Source organism: Oncorhynchus keta, chromosome 26 (genome assembly GCF_023373465.1).
Source record: "Oncorhynchus keta strain PuntledgeMale-10-30-2019 chromosome 26, Oket_V2, whole genome shotgun sequence".
Taxonomy (NCBI): Eukaryota; Metazoa; Chordata; class Actinopteri; order Salmoniformes; family Salmonidae; genus Oncorhynchus; species Oncorhynchus keta.
In genome coordinates, this window is record NC_068446.1 from 43138350 (window position 1) to 43155698 (window position 17349).

Consider the following 17349-nt stretch of genomic DNA (forward strand, 5'->3'; position numbering starts at 1 on the left):
CTTTCTCTACAAGGTTTTAGGAGATTGAAGAACACATTGGGAAGTATCTCAGACCATTCCTCCCATACAGACCAGTGGAAGCACTACAGCCCCATAACATCAAAGATCCACCACCATTTTATACAGCAGGAATCAGGCTCTGTTTTGCATATGATCCTCCTTTTTGACACCAAACCCACCATTGGTGTGTCTGTGGCCAAAGAGCTTCATTTAATAGTCTTTCTTGATCATCTTTATCAAGGATGCCTTTTAATTTGGACCTGACTGTAAATACACAGAGATGGTGTATAATATACAACATGTGTATATGTTCAAGTGTATGTGTCAAATCTCCGTCTTTTAATGAAGGCAATACTCACGTTGTTTCTATCATTGTTTAGCAAGACCACAACACTCTTGAGGCAAGTGTCAAACTTCTGTCTTATACAGGGAACCAGCTGGACCAGTACAGTGAACTTTGGACTGGCTTCATCCTGAAACAGAGAAGGGAAAACAAAACAAAAATGATGAGAAAACGTTGTGACATATAAAATGTCATCCACTTCTCATCTAGATTGTCTCTCCAGAAAAGTACAGTGTAATTGTCAGTTACCTTGCTTTCCACCTTGGCTAAGGGGTAGTAACAGTCCCCATGGAAGGTGAACGCTTTCCCATCGAAGGTCGTCACGTGTGAACCCTCCTCAACGGCACATGTAGCAGGGCTGGGTAGACTTTTGACAGGACCACTGACCATGATGACAGACACTGAATCACAGACACAGACACAGAACACATGAGACACAGAACACATGATGAAGTCATTTACAGGACCACTGACCATGATGACAGACACTGAATGATGACAGACACAGACACACAGACACAGAACACATGATGAAGTCATTTACAGGACCACTGACCATGATGACAGACACTGAATCACAGACACAGACACACAGACACTGAATACATGATGAAGTCATTTACAGGACCACTGACCATGATGACAGACACTGAATCACAGACACAGACACACAGACACTGAATACATGATGAGGTAATTTACAGGACCACTGACCATGATGACAGACACTGAATCACAGACACAGACACAGAACACAGAACACATGATGAGGTAATTTACAGGATAAACCAGGTCACCCACAGACAACCCTCAGTTACGACGTCTGTCTTAATGTAACTTGTTATTTTAACAGTACAGTACTTTACATTGAGCACTTTAAGTCTAAACCTTTGACTCACCATTCCTCACGGTCTTGTCTGAAAACTTCTCCAGAGTTGTAAACCTTGTCGTGCTTGCACTGACACTGGTCCTGAGTGACACACCCCCTCTTTGAGATGTCATCAAACACAGTCCCTACAGAGTGGAGAAAACAGACGTGTTACTAACACAGTCCCTACAGAGTGGAGAAAACAGACGTGTTACTAACACAGTCCCTACAGAGTGGTGAAAACAGACGTGTTACTAACACAGTCCCTACAGAGTGGTGAAAACAGACGTGTTACTAACACAGTCCCTACAGAGTGGTGAAAACAGACGTGTTACTAACACAGTCCCTACAGAGTGGTGAAAACAGACGTGTTACTAACACAGTCCCTACAGAGTGGTGACATAGTGATATAATGCTATTTGTGGTATAATGGAAAGAACTGTAAAATACAGAAATCTGTATAAATACACTTTATAAATTATAATTATTATTACTAAATGTGTATTATGACTAAATATAAAATATCATCACTGCTATACTGATACATTGAGGTGTGTTCTAGATCTCTATCATCACTGTTATACTGATACATTGAGGTGTGTTCTAGATCTCTATCATCACTGCTATACTGATACATTGAGGTGTGTTCTAGATCTCTATCATCACTGCTATACTGATACATTGAGGTGTGTTCTAGATCTCTATCATCACTGCTATACTGATACATTGAAGTGTGTTCTAGATCTCTATCATCACTGTTATACTGATACATTGAGGTGTGTTCTAGATCTCTATCATCACTGTTATACTGATACATTGAGGTGTGTTCTAGGTCTCTATCATCACTGTTATACTGATACATTGAGGTGTGTTCTAGATCTCTGTCATCACTGTTATACTGATACATTGCGGTGTGTTCTGGTTAAAGGCTGACCGTGAGGGCAGAAGCAGCCGTCCATCAGGTGTTCTTCACACAGTGAGCTGGTGTCTGAGTGGGTACAGGTATCCATGCAGGGAGAGCCACTCTCCAGATAGACCATGTTGAACGGACACTGCTTGTCTAAGAAAACAAAGACAATTAATGATAGTAGATCTTATTAGTATATGTAAATATGTATATATGTATATATATATATTTTAAAGACATTTGTATCGTCTGAAGCTGACTATGGACCATAAAATAGTTATTTTTTGCATGTGAGTTTTTGATCAACAACTCTACTGTCATCCAGTAAATGTGTTCCTGAACACCCAGACAGTTATTGAGATGTCCCATTACCACAGAAGGCTGTTGTTCTCCAGTGGGGTGGCTGTCCCCCGGCGTGGGAACACTGTCTGGAGTACTCTGCCAGGGTGCTGCAGACACAGAAGCTATCAGAAGTGTTGCTGCAGCCACACAGGTCCTGAACACAGGCCTGGATGTAGGGCTCAGGGTTCACGACCGCACCACAGGAGCTCCACAACGGCGAGCGCAGGAGCTGGTCACACTGGGCATGCTGAGGAGGAAGGAGGAGGAAGAGGAGGAAGTGGTGAATGAGGAGAAGGTATAGGTGAATGACGAGGGAGAGGAGGTGGAGGAGGAGGAATCAGGAGGAGGAGGAGGAGGAGGAGGAGGAGGAGGAGGAGGAGGAAGAGGTGGAGGTGGAGGGAGAGGAGGAGGAGGGAAAGGAGGAGGATGTAGAGTTAGAGGTGGAGGAGGAGGGGAAGGAGGAGGAGGAAGAGGAGGATGTGGTAGAGGTGGAAGAGGAGAAGAAAGGGAAGGTGGAGGTGGAGGGGGTGGAGGGAGAAGAGGTGGAAGGGAGGGAGAGAAGGAGTAGGAGAGGAGGAGGAGGAGGAGGAGTAGGAGGAGGATAGGATGAGGAAGAGGTTAAGGAGGAAGAGGGAGAAGAGAAGGAGGAGGAGGTTGTTAGTTGCAATACGAATAATATTATGCCAGATTTCAACTTAATTGGTTCCATATGGCAGTCAAATACATCAATAGAATGAAGTGAAGTGAAATACTGTAGTCTACTTGTCAGGCTGAACAGACTGGAGGTAGAACTTACAAACTCCTTGCATGTGTCCTCTTTAGGCTGAACGTCTGCAGGTTCATCTTCCTCTTCCTCTTCATAGGGGTCTTCACAGTCCTCGTTGGGCCTGTGGACCTTCTGTCTGTTTCCAAACTCAATGGGGCTCACTTTACGACCTGCACGGAAATAAAACGATGGCATCCTTCGTCAATAAGAGATTAGAAACGCATATAAATGTGTATAAATATATATTAATGAACTTACAACCTGTGTGAAATTATAATGATGTTACTTGATGTAAGAATATAAAACAGTCACTTAGAATATATTAAGAAATAGCATGGTAATAATAACAACTAAATAAGTCATTATAAATATTTAGATAAAAGCTTACAAAGTCGTTATAAGTGACTATACATGTAATAAATTATAATATTAGCCACTTGGAATATATTGATTATAATTAACACCATAAACCCTTACAGGAATAAGCTATTATAAATACTTGTACACATTAATATAAATGATTATAAGTGTGTTATAAATGACTATACATGTTATATTGCTCATGACTCGTGATGCTAATAATTGTTATAAATGCTCACCGTTATGAACAAACTCATTGTGGACTGGAAGGCCATTGAAGTCTCCACAGAGACCACAGGTACGGTTGGTGTACTCCGTGTCCAGCTCCACCTAACGCAAACAGTGATGGGTCAACTATGTTCTACGGTAGACTCAGAGAAATGCCGTTGCCACGGGCAGCAGCACAGATATTGAGATGAGATACAAGACTTCACTCTCACACAGTCACACACGTGGTATCAGTCCATGTGCACGGGTTCGTTTTACACCGTTCACTGTTTAATGACAGCAGTCACATTCAGTGAACTTATTGATTCTTACAAAGCGAATAAATAAATAGACTTCTGTATGCATTCTTCTAAGTAACGTTTTGATTCTTATGAAAGCTTACCATGACGGCATCCTCTCCGTTCCACATGACAACCAGGCCAACCTTGGAGTAGAGTTTGGTGTAAACTGCATTCCTCTCCAGTTGGACTCCTCCATTGTAGTACGGCAGAGTTACACTGGGAATAAAGACAGAGAACATAATTAATGATAGAGATGACATAGAAATGTACCAACGTGTCAATTAACAACAAACAGACACAAATTACAGTTAAATCCTTTGAATTCAAAATGGAATCCCTGGAAATATGTCAAAGTACTGTCTCAGATGGGAACAGAGAACATAATATACATCCATGACTTTTTACAGAGAGGAAATGTTAGATAGATAGATAGATAGATAGATAGATAGATAGATAGATAGATAGATAGATAGATAGATATAGATCTCAGTGTGACGTCCCTGATGAATTAGAGGACACATAACATAAAACATTTGTGGAAAACGTACATTTCTCCATTGACCGCGACCTGAGTCTTGGTCAGGTGGAAGACCAGGTCGTTGATAGTGACCACTACGTGTTTGACCGTAGGGTTCCCCTCAGCCTCAGTAGCCTCGTTCCTCTTCAGGTGCACAGAGAACTCCTGGTAGGACTCAGAGTGGCAGTCGGAGGCCAGGTTGTATTCACACGTCCCTGGGAACTGGTACACGTCTCCATCGAAGGTCTTGAAGTGCTCTCTGCCCCAGGTGCTGCAGATGCTGTTCACATGGTTGGACTGGCGTGCTGAGGAGACGAAAACAGAAAACGTTACCCACTTTAAATGTATGGAATCAGAAAGAGACACAATTTATAACTTTGCTGTAAACTGTAAATAATGCACCATGTATTTCAAAATAATTGTGAATCAAGATATTAAAACATATGACACTCCTAGACAAACTGCACTCAGATTTGCTCCAACCAAAATTGTTCATAATAACAAAATGTGTCTGTTCTTAACTCAAAATAGATAGAAACGTAATCTAACGCCATCTCTATACAGTATCTATTTCTATGTTTGACTGTTTGTCTTTGTCTGCATAGATCAAAATAAATCACTGCTATTTCCAAAATGATCGTGTATCGTCTTACCTTTCCTGGCTTTCACCTGGATGGCGCTCGTTAGTGGCAGAGCGAGAACACACAACCACAGAGTTGTCCACCCCATAGTTAGTGTCCAGGTGAAGTGGGCTTCAGGTAAAAGTGTAGAGTGCTGCTTGACGGCCTCCTTTATAATGGCATTGTTTAATCTGTGTCTGTCAGTTCACACCCATCAGAAGGAGGATGTCAGACATCTTTATTGAGACATGGTAAACATGTCTATTGACAGGGACAGATTACCGACTGGCCAATCAGATAACATAAGAACATGGCATAAGTCATTGCAAAATTTGAAGAATTGCAGGAAATTCGCTTTAAAACAGCAACATTTTGTCTTCGTTGTCAAGAGGGGTGGGGTTCTCTAAAATGTTATTGTACAGTGCCCCAGATTTGGGTTTATTCCAGCCCTGTCTAAGGAAATGCAACCACTTTCAGAAGTCCCCTTTACTATCTATTATTTCCTTTATTCTGAATGTAAATGTTAAAAAATTAATAAAGCAATGTTTTTAACTTTGTACTTGAAATAAATACTATATATTCATAACGGGAGACAGTGTCGTGCCTCCTTCAATGATGCATCATTTGATTTTTTAAGGTATAGCACCTCTTAGAAAACAAGGTGATCTCCAGAACCTAAAAGGGTTGTTCAGTGGTCAAATCAAATCAAATGTATTAATATGTTATGACAAGCTTGACTTCCCCCTTTCTGTGGCCCAAGTAACTGAACCCAGGACAGAGAAAGGATAACTGCAAATGGCCACCACTATAGTACAACAAGATACATTCTAAAAGAGAAGTAACTCACAAGCATATAATGAAAATAAAACATCTTATCTATGTTACCCAACTATTCTGATTCTTCCCCAACAACAGTCAGTATCTGGTGTGGCCACCAGCTGCATTAAGTACTGCAGTGCATCTCCTCCTCATGGATTGCACCAGATTTGCCAGTTCTTGCTCAAATCAAATCAAATCAAATGTATTTATATAGCCCTTCTTACATCAGCTGATATCTCAAAGTGCTGTACAGAAACCCAGCCTAAAACCCCAAACAGCAAGCAATTCAGGTGTAGAAGCACAGTGGTTAGGAAATACTCCACTAGAAACCGAGGAAGAAACCTAGAGAGGTACCAGGCTATGAGGGGTGGCCAGTCCTCTTCTGGCTGTGCCGGGTGGAGATTATAACAGAACATGGCCAAGATGTTCAAATGTTCATAAATGACCAGCATTTTCAAATAATAATAATCACAGTAGTTGTCGAGGGTGCAACAAGTCAGCACCTCAGGAGTAAATGTCAGTTGGCTTTTCATAGCCGATCATTAAGAGTATCTCTACCGCTCCTGCTGTCTCTAGAGAGTTGAAAACAGCAGGTCTGGGACAGGTAGCACGTCCGGTGAACAGGTCAGGGTTCAATAGCCGCAGGCAGAACAGTTGAAACTGGAGCAGCAGCACGGCCAGGTGGACTGGGGACAGAAAGGAGTCATCATACCAGGTAGTCCTGAGGCATGGTTCTAGGGCTCAGGTCCTCCTCCGAGAGAGAGAAAGAAAGAATTAGAGAGAGCATGCTTAAAATCACACAGGACAGCGGATAAGACAGGAGAAATACTCCAGATTTAACAGACTGACCCTAGCCCCCTACACATAAACTACTGCAGCATAAATACTGGAGGCTGAGACAGGAGGGGCAGAGGGGCCAGGGACACTGTCCCTGTAACAGAGAATCCCAGTGGAGAGAAGGGAACCGGCCAGGCAGAGACAGCAAGGGCTGTTCGTTGCTCCAGAGCCTTTTCGTTCAACTTCACACTCCTGGGCCAGACTACACTCAATCATATGACCTACTGAAGAGATGAGTCTTCAGTAAAGACTTAACAGGAAGCCAGTGTAGGGAGGCTAGCACTGGAGTAATATGATCAAATTTTGGGGTTCTAGTCAGGATTCTAGCAGCCGTATTTAGCACTAACTGAAGTTTATTTAGTGTTTTATCCGGGTAGCCGGAAAGTAGAGCATTGCAGTAGTCTAACCTAGAAGTAACAAAAATGTTCTGCATCATTTTTGGACAGAAGGAGATCCCTTTGAAGAACCATTTTTTGTTCCAGGTAGAAGAACCGTTTTAGGTTCCACAGAGGGTTCTACATGGAACCAAAAAGGGTTCTACATGGAACCAAATAAGGTTCTCCTATGGGGACAGCCAAAGGCCCCATAGGACTTTCAAGGAAAAGGGGGATACCTAGTCATTCAAGTGAAATGTGTCTTCTGCATTTAACCCAACCCCTCTGAAACAGAGAGGTGCGGGACGCTGCCATAACCGACATCCACATCTTCGGCGCCCGGGGAATTGTGGGTGAACCACCTTGCTCAGGGTCAGAACCACAGGTTTTTACCTTGTCAGCTCGTGGATTGGTTGCTGGCCCAATGCTCGATCCACTAGGCTACCTCTACTCCAGTTGTTTGAGCATAAAACAATAATGGAAACGCAACAATATTGTGTGAATGTGGACATTATTTGGAGTAAATAGCCTAATACCCATTATAAGGTTGACCCTTTTTACATTGTCCTATTCAGCAACAATGCTGGATGGGTAACCAGGCCGACCCGGTACATATCAGCTTCACTTGACTCATTTGGGCCCTACAGTTTGAATCCCACTTAAGAATTGTTTTATCAACCTCCAAAAATACTTCCTACTGGGGTTTTCTCATGTATACTCCTGATTGAACCTCTATCAAGTGTAGCTCAGCATCAGTATCACTATTTACATGATCAATATGGATTAATAGCTCAGATTAGAGTCATGATCACTTTATTACATCCTCACAATCGTAAACGCCTCGTACTTCCTGTAATCGAAGGTGAATATGTAAACATTACACAGGTTAAGAGCACTTCAACCGTTCAGTTTAAACTGTGTACTGATGCATGTACCAGTATGCTTGAGGCCTGAATGACGCCAGTGAAAGAACGTGCTTGAGGCCTGAATGACACCCTAGTCACTATTTAGTACACTACTTTTGACCAGGCCCCATAGGCCTCTAGTTTAAAGTATACTATATAGGTAATAGGGATCCATTTGGGATGTAGCCAGTGTCTGTCCCCCAGCAGCAGCAGCTCAGTAGAAGGGTTCTATCAGGGATATATAAGAGTCATCTAGACATGGATCAGGGTTGTGTCACCTTCTATCCACCATCTGTCTCTCTTGAAGGAGGAACAACCATTAACAGTGATACATCCTGGTCCTGCCCATGTTCTGAAGACTTTCAGACCCTTTACAGGCTGGGTGTCAGTCAGTTTCTGCTATCTTGTCAACGCCTTGTCATTCATTGGAACGCCAATTATGAAGTGCGAGTCTCAACTTCTCCACTTTTGTTCCCTGGCAACCACATTGTGAACAGCGTGAAGCGAACCCATGTAACCCATTACACATTCAAAGGCTGTACATACATTTGAAGTCGGAAGTTTTTAATACACTTAGGTTTGAGTCATTAAAACTCGTTTTTCAACCCCTCCACAAATCTCTTGTTAACAAACTATAGTTTTGGCAAGTCGGTTAGGACATCTACTTTGTGCATGACACAAATAATTTTTCCAACAATTGTTTACAGACAGATTATTTCACTTATAATTCACTGTATCACAATTCCAGTGGGTCAGAAGTTTACATACACTAAGTTTACTGTGCCTTTAAACAGCTTGGAAAAGTCCAGAATATCATGGCCTTTGAAGCTTCTGATAGGCTAACTGACATCATTTGAGTCAATTGGAGGTGTACCTGTGGATGTATTTCAAGGCCTACCTTCAAACTCTGTGCCTCTTTGATTGACATCATGGGACATCAAAAGAAATCAGCCAACACTTCAGAAAAAGAATTGTAGACCTCCACAAGTCTGGTCATCATTGGGAGCAATTTCCAAACGCCTGATGGTACCACGTTGATCTGTACCAACAATAGTATGCAAGTATAAACACCATGAGACCACGCAGCCGTCATACCACTCAGGAAGGAGACGTGTTCTGTCTCCTAGAGATGATCGTACTTTGGTGCGAAATGTGCAAATCAATCCCAGAACAACAGCAAAGGACCTTGTGAAGATGCTGGAGGAAACGGATACAAAAGTATCTATATCCACAGTAAAACGAGTCCTATATCGACATAACCTGAAAGGCAAAAAAAAAGCAAGGAAGAAGACACTGCTCCAAAACCGCCATAAAAAAGCCAGACTAAGGTGTAAAACTGCACATGGGGACAAAGATCGTACATTTGGAGAAATGTCCTCTGGTCTGATGAAACAAAAGTAGAACTGTTTGGCCATAATGACCATAGTTATTTATGGAGGAAAAAGGGGGCAGAAGAACACCATCCCGACCGTGAAGCACGGGGGTGGCAGCATCATGTTGTAGGGGTGCTTTGCTGCAGGAGAGACTGGTGCACTTCACAAAATAGATGGCGTCATGAGGAACTGAAATTATGTGGATATATTGAAGCAACATCTCAAGACAGGAAGTTAAAGCTTGGTCGCAAATGTGTCTTCCAACTGGACAATGACCTCAAGCAAACTTCATAAAGTTGTGACAAAATGGCTTAAGGACAACAAAGTCAAGGTACTGGAGTGGCCATCACAAAGACCTGACCTCAAGCCTACAGAAAATTTGTGGGCAGAACTGAAATAACATGTGAGCAAGGAGGCCTAAAAAACCTGACTCAGTTACACCAGCTCTGTCAGGAGGAATGGGCCAAAATTCACCCAACTTATTGTGGGAAGCTTGTGGAAGGCTACCCCAAATATTTGACCCAAGTTCAACAATTTAAAGGCAATGCTACCAAATACTAATTGAGTGTATGTAAACTTCTGACTTCAACTGTAAGCAATTCCATTAATTTATAGGCTACAGTGTCTTGGCCTCAGTATCTTGGCCTCAGTATCTTGGCCTCAGTATCTTGGCCTCAGTATCTTGGCCTCAGTATCTTGGCCACAGTATCTTGGCTACAGTATCTTGTCTACAGTATCTTGGCTACAGTATCTTGGCTACAGTATCTTGGCCTCAGTATCTTGGCTACAGTATCTTGGCCACAGTATCTTGGCTACAGTATCTTGGCCTCAGTATCTTGGCTACAGTATCTTGCCTACAATATCTTGGCTACAGTATCTTGGCCTCAGTATCTTGGCTACAGTATCTTGCCTACAATATCTTGGCTACAGTATCTTGGCCTCAGTATCTTGGCTACAGTATCTTGCCTACAATATCTTGGCTACAGTGTCTTGGCCTCAGTGTCTTGGCTACAGTATCTTGGCCTCAGTATCTTGGCCACAGTATCTTGGCCTCAGTATCTTGGCCACAGTATCTTGGCCTCAGTGTCTTAGCTACAGTATCTTGGCCTCAGTATCTTGGCCTCAGTATCTTGGCTACAGTATCTTGGCTACAGTATCTTGGCTACAGTATCTTGGCTACAGTATCTTGGCCACAGTATCTTGGCTACAGTATCTTGGCTACAGTATCTTGGCCACAGTATCTTGGCTACAGTATCTTGGCTACAGTATATTGGCCTCAGTATCTTGGCCACAGTATCTTGGCTACAGTATCTTGGCCTCAGTATCTTGGCTACAGTATATTGGCTACAGTATCTTGGCCTCAGTATCTTGGCTACAGTATATTGGCCTCAGTATCTTGGCTACAGTATCTTGGCTACAGTATCTTGGCTACAGTATCTTGGCTACAGTATCTTGGCCTCAGTATCTTGGCCTCAGTATCTTGGCCACAGTATCTTGGCTACAGTATCTTGTCTACAGTATCTTGGCTACAGTATCTTGGCTACAGTATGTTGGCCTCAGTATCTTGGCTACAGTATCTTGGCCTCAGTATCTTGGCTACAGTATCTTGCCTACAATATCTTGGCTACAGTATCTTGGCCTCAGTATCTTGGCTACAGTATCTTGCCTACAATATCTTGGCTACAGTATCTTGGCCTCAGTATCTTGGCTACAGTATCTTGCCTACAATATCTTGGCTACAGTGTCTTGGCCTCAGTGTCTTGGCTACAGTATCTTGGCCTCAGTATCTTGGCCACAGTATCTTGGCTACAGTATCTTGGCTACAGTATCTTGGCCTCAGTATCTTGGCTACAGTATATTGGCTACAGTATCTTGGCTACAGTATCTTGGCCACAGTGTCTTGGCTACAGTATCTTGGCCTCAGTATCTTGGCTCCAGTATCTTGGCCACAGTATATTGGCTACAGTATCTTGGCTACAGTATCTTGGCCTCAGTATCTTGGCCACAGTATCTTGGCCTCAGTGTCTTGGCTACAGTATCTTGGCCTCAGTATCTTGGCCTCAGTATCTTGCCTACAATATCTTGGCTACAGTGTCTTTGCCTCAGTGTCTTGGCTACAGTATCTTGGCCTCAGTATCTTGGCCACAGTATCTTGGCTACAGTATCTTGGCTACAGTATCTTGGCTACAGTATCTTGGCCTCAGTATCTTGGCTACAATATCTTGGCTACAGTATCTTGGCCTCAGTATCTTGGCTACAGTATCTTGCCTACAATATCTTGGCTACAGTATCTTGGCCTCAGTATCTTGGCTACAGTATCTTGCCTACAATATCTTGGCTACAGTGTCTTGGCCTCAGTGTCTTGGCTACAGTATCTTGGCCTCAGTATCTTGGCCACAGTATCTTGGCTACAGTATCTTGGCTACAGTATCTTGGCCTCAGTATCTTGGCTACAGTATATTGGCTACAGTATCTTGGCTACAGTGTCTTGGCCTCAGTGTCTTGGCTACAGTATCTTGGCCTCAGTATCTTGGCCACAGTATCTTGGCCTCAGTATCTTGGCCACAGTATCTTGGCCTCAGTGTCTTAGCTACAGTATCTTGGCCTCAGTATCTTGGCCTCAGTATCTTGGCTACAGTATCTTGGCTACAGTATCTTGGCTACAGTATATTGGCCTCAGTATCTTGGCCACAGTATCTTGGCTACAGTATCTTGGCCTCAGTATCTTGGCTACAGTATCTTGGCTACAGTATCTTGGCTACAGTATATTGGCCTCAGTATCTTGGCCACAGTATCTTGGCTACAGTATCTTGGCCTCAGTATATTGGCTACAGTATCTTGGCCTCAGTATCTTGGCTACAGTATATTGGCCTCAGTATCTTGGCTACAGTATCTTGGCTACAGTATCTTGGCTACAGTATCTTGGCTACAGTATCTTGGCCTCAGTATCTTGGCCTCAGTATCTTGGCCACAGTATCTTGGCTACAGTATCTTGTCTACAGTATCTTGGCTACAGTATCTTGGCCTCAGTATCTTGGCTACAGTATCTTGCCTACAATATCTTGGCTACAGTATCTTGGCCTCAGTATCTTGGCTACAGTATCTTGCCTACAATATCTTGGCTACAGTGTCTTGGCCTCAGTGTCTTGGCTACAGTATCTTGGCCTCAGTGTCTTGGCCACAGTATCTTGGCTACAGTATCTTGGCTACAGTATCTTGGCCTCAGTATCTTGGCTACAGTATCTTGGCTACAGTATCTTGGCCTCAGTATCTTGGCCTCAGTATCTTGGCCTCAGTATCTTGGCCACAGTGTCTTGGCTACAGTATCTTGGCCTCAGTATCTTGGCTCCAGTATCTTGGCCACAGTATATTGGCTACAGTATCTTGGCTACAGTATCTTGGCCTCAGTATCTTGGCCACAGTATCTTGGCCTCAGTGTCTTGGCTACAGTATCTTGGCCTCAGTATCTTGGCCTCAGTATCTTGCCTACAATATCTTGGCTACAGTGTCTTGGCCTCAGTGTCTTGGCTACAGTATCTTGGCCTCAGTATCTTGGCCACAGTATCTTGGCTACAGTATCTTGGCTACAGTATCTTGGCCTCAGTATCTTGGCTACAGTATATTGGCTACAGTATCTTGGCTACAGTGTCTTGGCCTCAGTGTCTTGGCTACAGTATCTTGGCCTCAGTATCTTGGCCACAGTATCTTGGCCTCAGTATCTTGGCCACAGTATCTTGGCCTCAGTGTCTTAGCTACAGTATCTTGGCCTCAGTATATTGGCCTCAGTATCTTGGCCACAGTATCTTGGCTACAGTATCTTGGCCTCAGTATCTTGGCTACAGTATATTGGCTACAGTATCTTGGCCTCAGTATCTTGGCTACAGTATATTGGCCTCAGTATCTTGGCTACAGTATCTTGGCTACAGTATCTTGGCTACAGTATCTTGGCTACAGTATCTTGGCCTCAGTATCTTGGCCTCAGTATCTTGGCCACAGTATCTTGGCTACAGTATCTTGTCTACAGTATCTTGGCTACAGTATCTTGGCTACAGTATGTTGGCCTCAGTATCTTGGCTACAGTATCTTGGCCTCAGTATCTTGGCTACAGTATCTTGCCTACAATATCTTGGCTACAGTATCTTGGCCTCAGTATCTTGGCTACAGTATCTTGCCTACAATATCTTGGCTACAGTGTCTTGGCCTCAGTGTCTTGGCTACAGTATCTTGGCCTCAGTATCTTGGCCACAGTATCTTGGCCTCAGTATCTTGGCTACAGTATCTTGGCCTCAGTATCTTGGCTACAGTATCTTGGCCTCAGTATCTTGGCTACAGTATCTTGCCTACAATATCTTGGCTACAGTGTCTTGGCCTCAGTGTCTTGGCTACAGTATCTTGGCCTCAGTATCTTGGCCACAGTATCTTGGCCTCAGTATCTTGGCTACAGTATCTTGGCCACAGTGTCTTGGCTACAGTATCTTGGCCTCAGTATCTTGGCTCCAGTATCTTGGCCACAGTATATTGGCTACAGTATCTTGGCTACAGTATCTTGGCCTCAGTATCTTGGCCACAGTATCTTGGCCTCAGTGTCTTGGCTACAGTATCTTGGCCTCAGTATCTTGGCCTCAGTATCTTGGCTACAGTATCTTGGCTACAGTATCTTGGCTACAGTATCTTGGCTACAGTATCTTGGCCACAGTATCTTGGCTACAGTATCTTGGCTACAGTATCTTGGCCACAGTATCTTGGCTACAGTATCTTGGCTACAGTATCTTGGCCTCAGTATCTTGGCCACAGTATCTTGGCTACAGTATCTTGGCCTCAGTATCTTGGCTACAGTATATTGGCTACAGTATCTTGGCCTCAGTATCTTGGCTACAGTATCTTGGCTCCAGTATCTTGGCTACAGTATCTTGGCCTCAGTATCTTGGCTACAGTATCTTGGCCTCAGTATATTGGCTACAGTATCTAGGCTACAGTATATTGGCCTCAGTATATTGGCTACAGTATCTTGGCCTCAGTATCTTGGCTACAGTATCTTGGCCTCAGTATCTTGGCTACAGTATCTTGGCTACAGTATCTTGGCTACAGTATCTTGGCCTCAGTATCTTGGCCACAGTATCTTGGCTACAGTATCTTGGCCTCAGTATCTTGGCCTCAGTATCTTGGCTACGGTATCTTGGCCTCAGTATCTTGGCCTCAGTATCTTGGCCTCAGTATCTTGGCTACAGTATCTTGGCCTCAGTATCTTGGCCTCAGTATCTAGGCTACAGTATCTTGGCAGCAAAACAGTAATGTACAGTTCTGTCCCATTCAAAACAGAATGACAGCCAGCCAGTTGTCAGATATGTTGCTACACCATAGAAACCCTTCCAAGGTCAAATACAGGCATCTTTATACCGTCCATGTTAAGCGCATGAGTCAAACCCCTCCCCTTCAGCTAGACAGCTGTATACTTGGTCATGACCCCACCCATTCCTTCCTCCATCTGACAGCAGGTCGTCTACAGTGTTGGTTTAGGGTGGGTGGCAGGGAGGCTGTATTGCCCTCCTTTCTGTGAAATGTCATTACGTTTATTAACAATGCGTTATTGTAGTCTGTTGTTGACACTGTTATGTTTGATCAAATACTTGTCACCGACTGATACGTGTGTGTTAATCCATACACCAGACACTCCCCTCGGTGAGGTTACATATGGGTTTTCATATTCTATGTGGGCTATTTCACCGGGAAGTTCATTTAATTTGACTTTAATTTAGGTATGTGTGTTTCTTTTTAATCGAAATTACAACTCGATCCTGCTTTAAAATACTTTCAGCTTATAAAGGCTTTATAATGCCTTCATAAGCACTACATAAATTTGTTAAAAGAAACTATAACCGTATGTCATGCTTTAAAAGGGTTCATAAATATGGCATAACTGTGTGACATAACCACCCATGTCAAATGTGACATAAGTTTATAACCCACTATGTCGAATATACTATAAACATATGCTTTATAAAGGGTGGCATGTTGTGCTGAAGGATGGCATACGCTCTAAAGTGATGTCATACGCTCTAAAGTTCTGTCATACGCTCTAAAGTGATGTCATACTCTCTAAAGTGATGTCATATGCTCTAAAGTGATGTCATACGCTCTAAAGTGATGTCATACGCTCTAAAGTGTTGTCATACTCTCTAAAGTGATGTCATACGCTCTAAAGTGATGTCATACGCTCTAAAGTGATGTCATACGCTCTAAAGTGATGTCATACACTCTAAAGTGATGTCATATTCTCTAAAGTGATGTCATACGCTCTAAAGTGATGTCATATTCTCTAAAGGATGGCATACTCTCTAAAGTGATGTCATATTCTCTAAAGTGATGTCATACTCTCTAAAGTGATGTCACTCTCTAAAGTGATGTCATACGCTCTAAAGGGATGTCATACTCTCTAAAGGATGGCATACTCTCTAAAGGATGGCATACTCTCTAAAGTGATGGCATACGCTCTGAAGTGATGTCATACTCTCTAAAGTGATGTCATACTCTCTAAAGTGATGGCATACTCTCTAAAGTGATGGCATACGCTCTAAAGTGATGGCATACTCTCTAAAGTGATGGCATACTCTCCAAAGTGATGGCATATGCTCTGAAGTGATGTCATATGCTCTAAAGGGATGTCATACTCTCTAAAGTGATGTCATATTCTCTAAAGTGATGTCATACTCTCTAAAGTGATGTCACTCTCTAAAGTGATGTCATACGCTCTAAAGGGATGTCATACTCTCTAAAGGATGGCATACTCTCTAAAGTGATGGCATACGCTCTAAAGTGATGTCATACTCTCTAAAGTGATGGCATACTCTCTAAAGTGATGGCATACGCTCTAAAGTGATGGCATACTCTCTAAAGTGATGTCATACTCTCTAAAGTGATGGCATACTCTCTAAAGTGATGTCATACTCTCTAAAGTGATGGCATATGCTCTGAAGTGATGTCATACTCTCTAAAGTGATGTCATACTCTCTAAAGTGATGGCATACTCTCTAAAGTGATGTCATACTCTCTAAAGTGATGGCATACTCTCTAAAGTGATGTCATACGCTCTGAAGTGATGTCATACTCTCTAAAGTGATGGCATACTCTCTAAAGTGATGTCATACTCTCTAAAGTGATGTTATACTCTCTAAAGTGATGTCATACTCTCTAAAGTGATGGCATACGCTCTAAAGTGATGTCATACTCTCTAAAGTGATGGCATATGCTCTGAAGTGATGTCATACTCTCTAAAGTGATGTCATACTCTCTAAAGTGATGGCATACTCTCTAAAGTGATGTCATACTCTCTAAAGTGATGGCATACTCTCTAAAGTGATGTCATACGCGCTGAAGTGATGTCATACTCTCTAAAGTGATGGCATACTCTCTAAAGTGATGTCATACGCTCTGAAGTGATGTCATACTCTCTAAAGTGATGGCATACTCTCTAAAGTGATGTCATACTCTCTAAAGTGATGTCATACTCTCTAAAGTGATGTCATACTCTCTAAAGTGATGGCATGCGCTCTAAAGTGATGTTATACTCTCTAAAGTGATGTCATACTCTCTAAAGTGATGTCATACTCTCTAAAGTGATGTCATACTCTCTAAAGTGATGTCATACTCTCTAAAGTGATGTCATACTCTCTAAAGTGATGGCATACGCTCTAAAGTGATGTTATACTCTCTAAAGTGATGTTATACTCTCTAAAGTGATGTCATACTCTCTAAAGTGATGTCATACTCTCTAAAGTGATGTCATACTCTCTAAAGTGATGGCATACTCTC

At 42.7% G+C, this 17349-nt stretch overlaps 1 protein-coding gene across 1 annotated transcript; it reads right to left on the minus strand.

Moving 5' to 3' along the window:
- Positions 1 to 360: 360 nt before the first annotated feature.
- On the minus strand, positions 361 to 5372 carry LOC118374320 (mucin-2-like). The gene is made up of 10 exons (XM_052480973.1): positions 5266 to 5372; positions 4644 to 4917; positions 4197 to 4311; positions 3826 to 3916; positions 3257 to 3396; positions 2491 to 2707; positions 2146 to 2271; positions 1243 to 1357; positions 593 to 744; positions 361 to 473 (listed from the first exon to the last, which is right to left on the minus strand). Exons 1-9 carry the CDS (start codon positions 5339 to 5341, stop codon positions 681 to 683), a joined length of 1218 nt encoding a protein of 405 aa, XP_052336933.1. The 5' UTR covers positions 5342 to 5372; the 3' UTR covers positions 361 to 473; positions 593 to 680.
- Between the last annotated feature and the right edge of the window lie 11977 nt (positions 5373 to 17349).

What these genes read in the sequence shown, in the direction of transcription:
- LOC118374320 (XM_052480973.1), bottom strand. Translation starts at nt 5,341, where the DNA reads ATGGGGTGGACAACTCTGTGGTTGTGTGTTCTCGCTCTGCCACTAACG. An exon ending in AGGACACATGCAAGGAGTTT is followed by an intron (nt 2,708 to 3,256) that starts GTAAGTTCTACC and finishes CTTCCTCCTCAG; the next exon opens with CATGCCCAGTGTGACCAGCT. An exon ending in GAGAACAACAGCCTTCTGTG is followed by an intron (nt 2,272 to 2,490) that starts GTAATGGGACAT and finishes TTGTTTTCTTAG; the next exon opens with ACAAGCAGTGTCCGTTCAAC.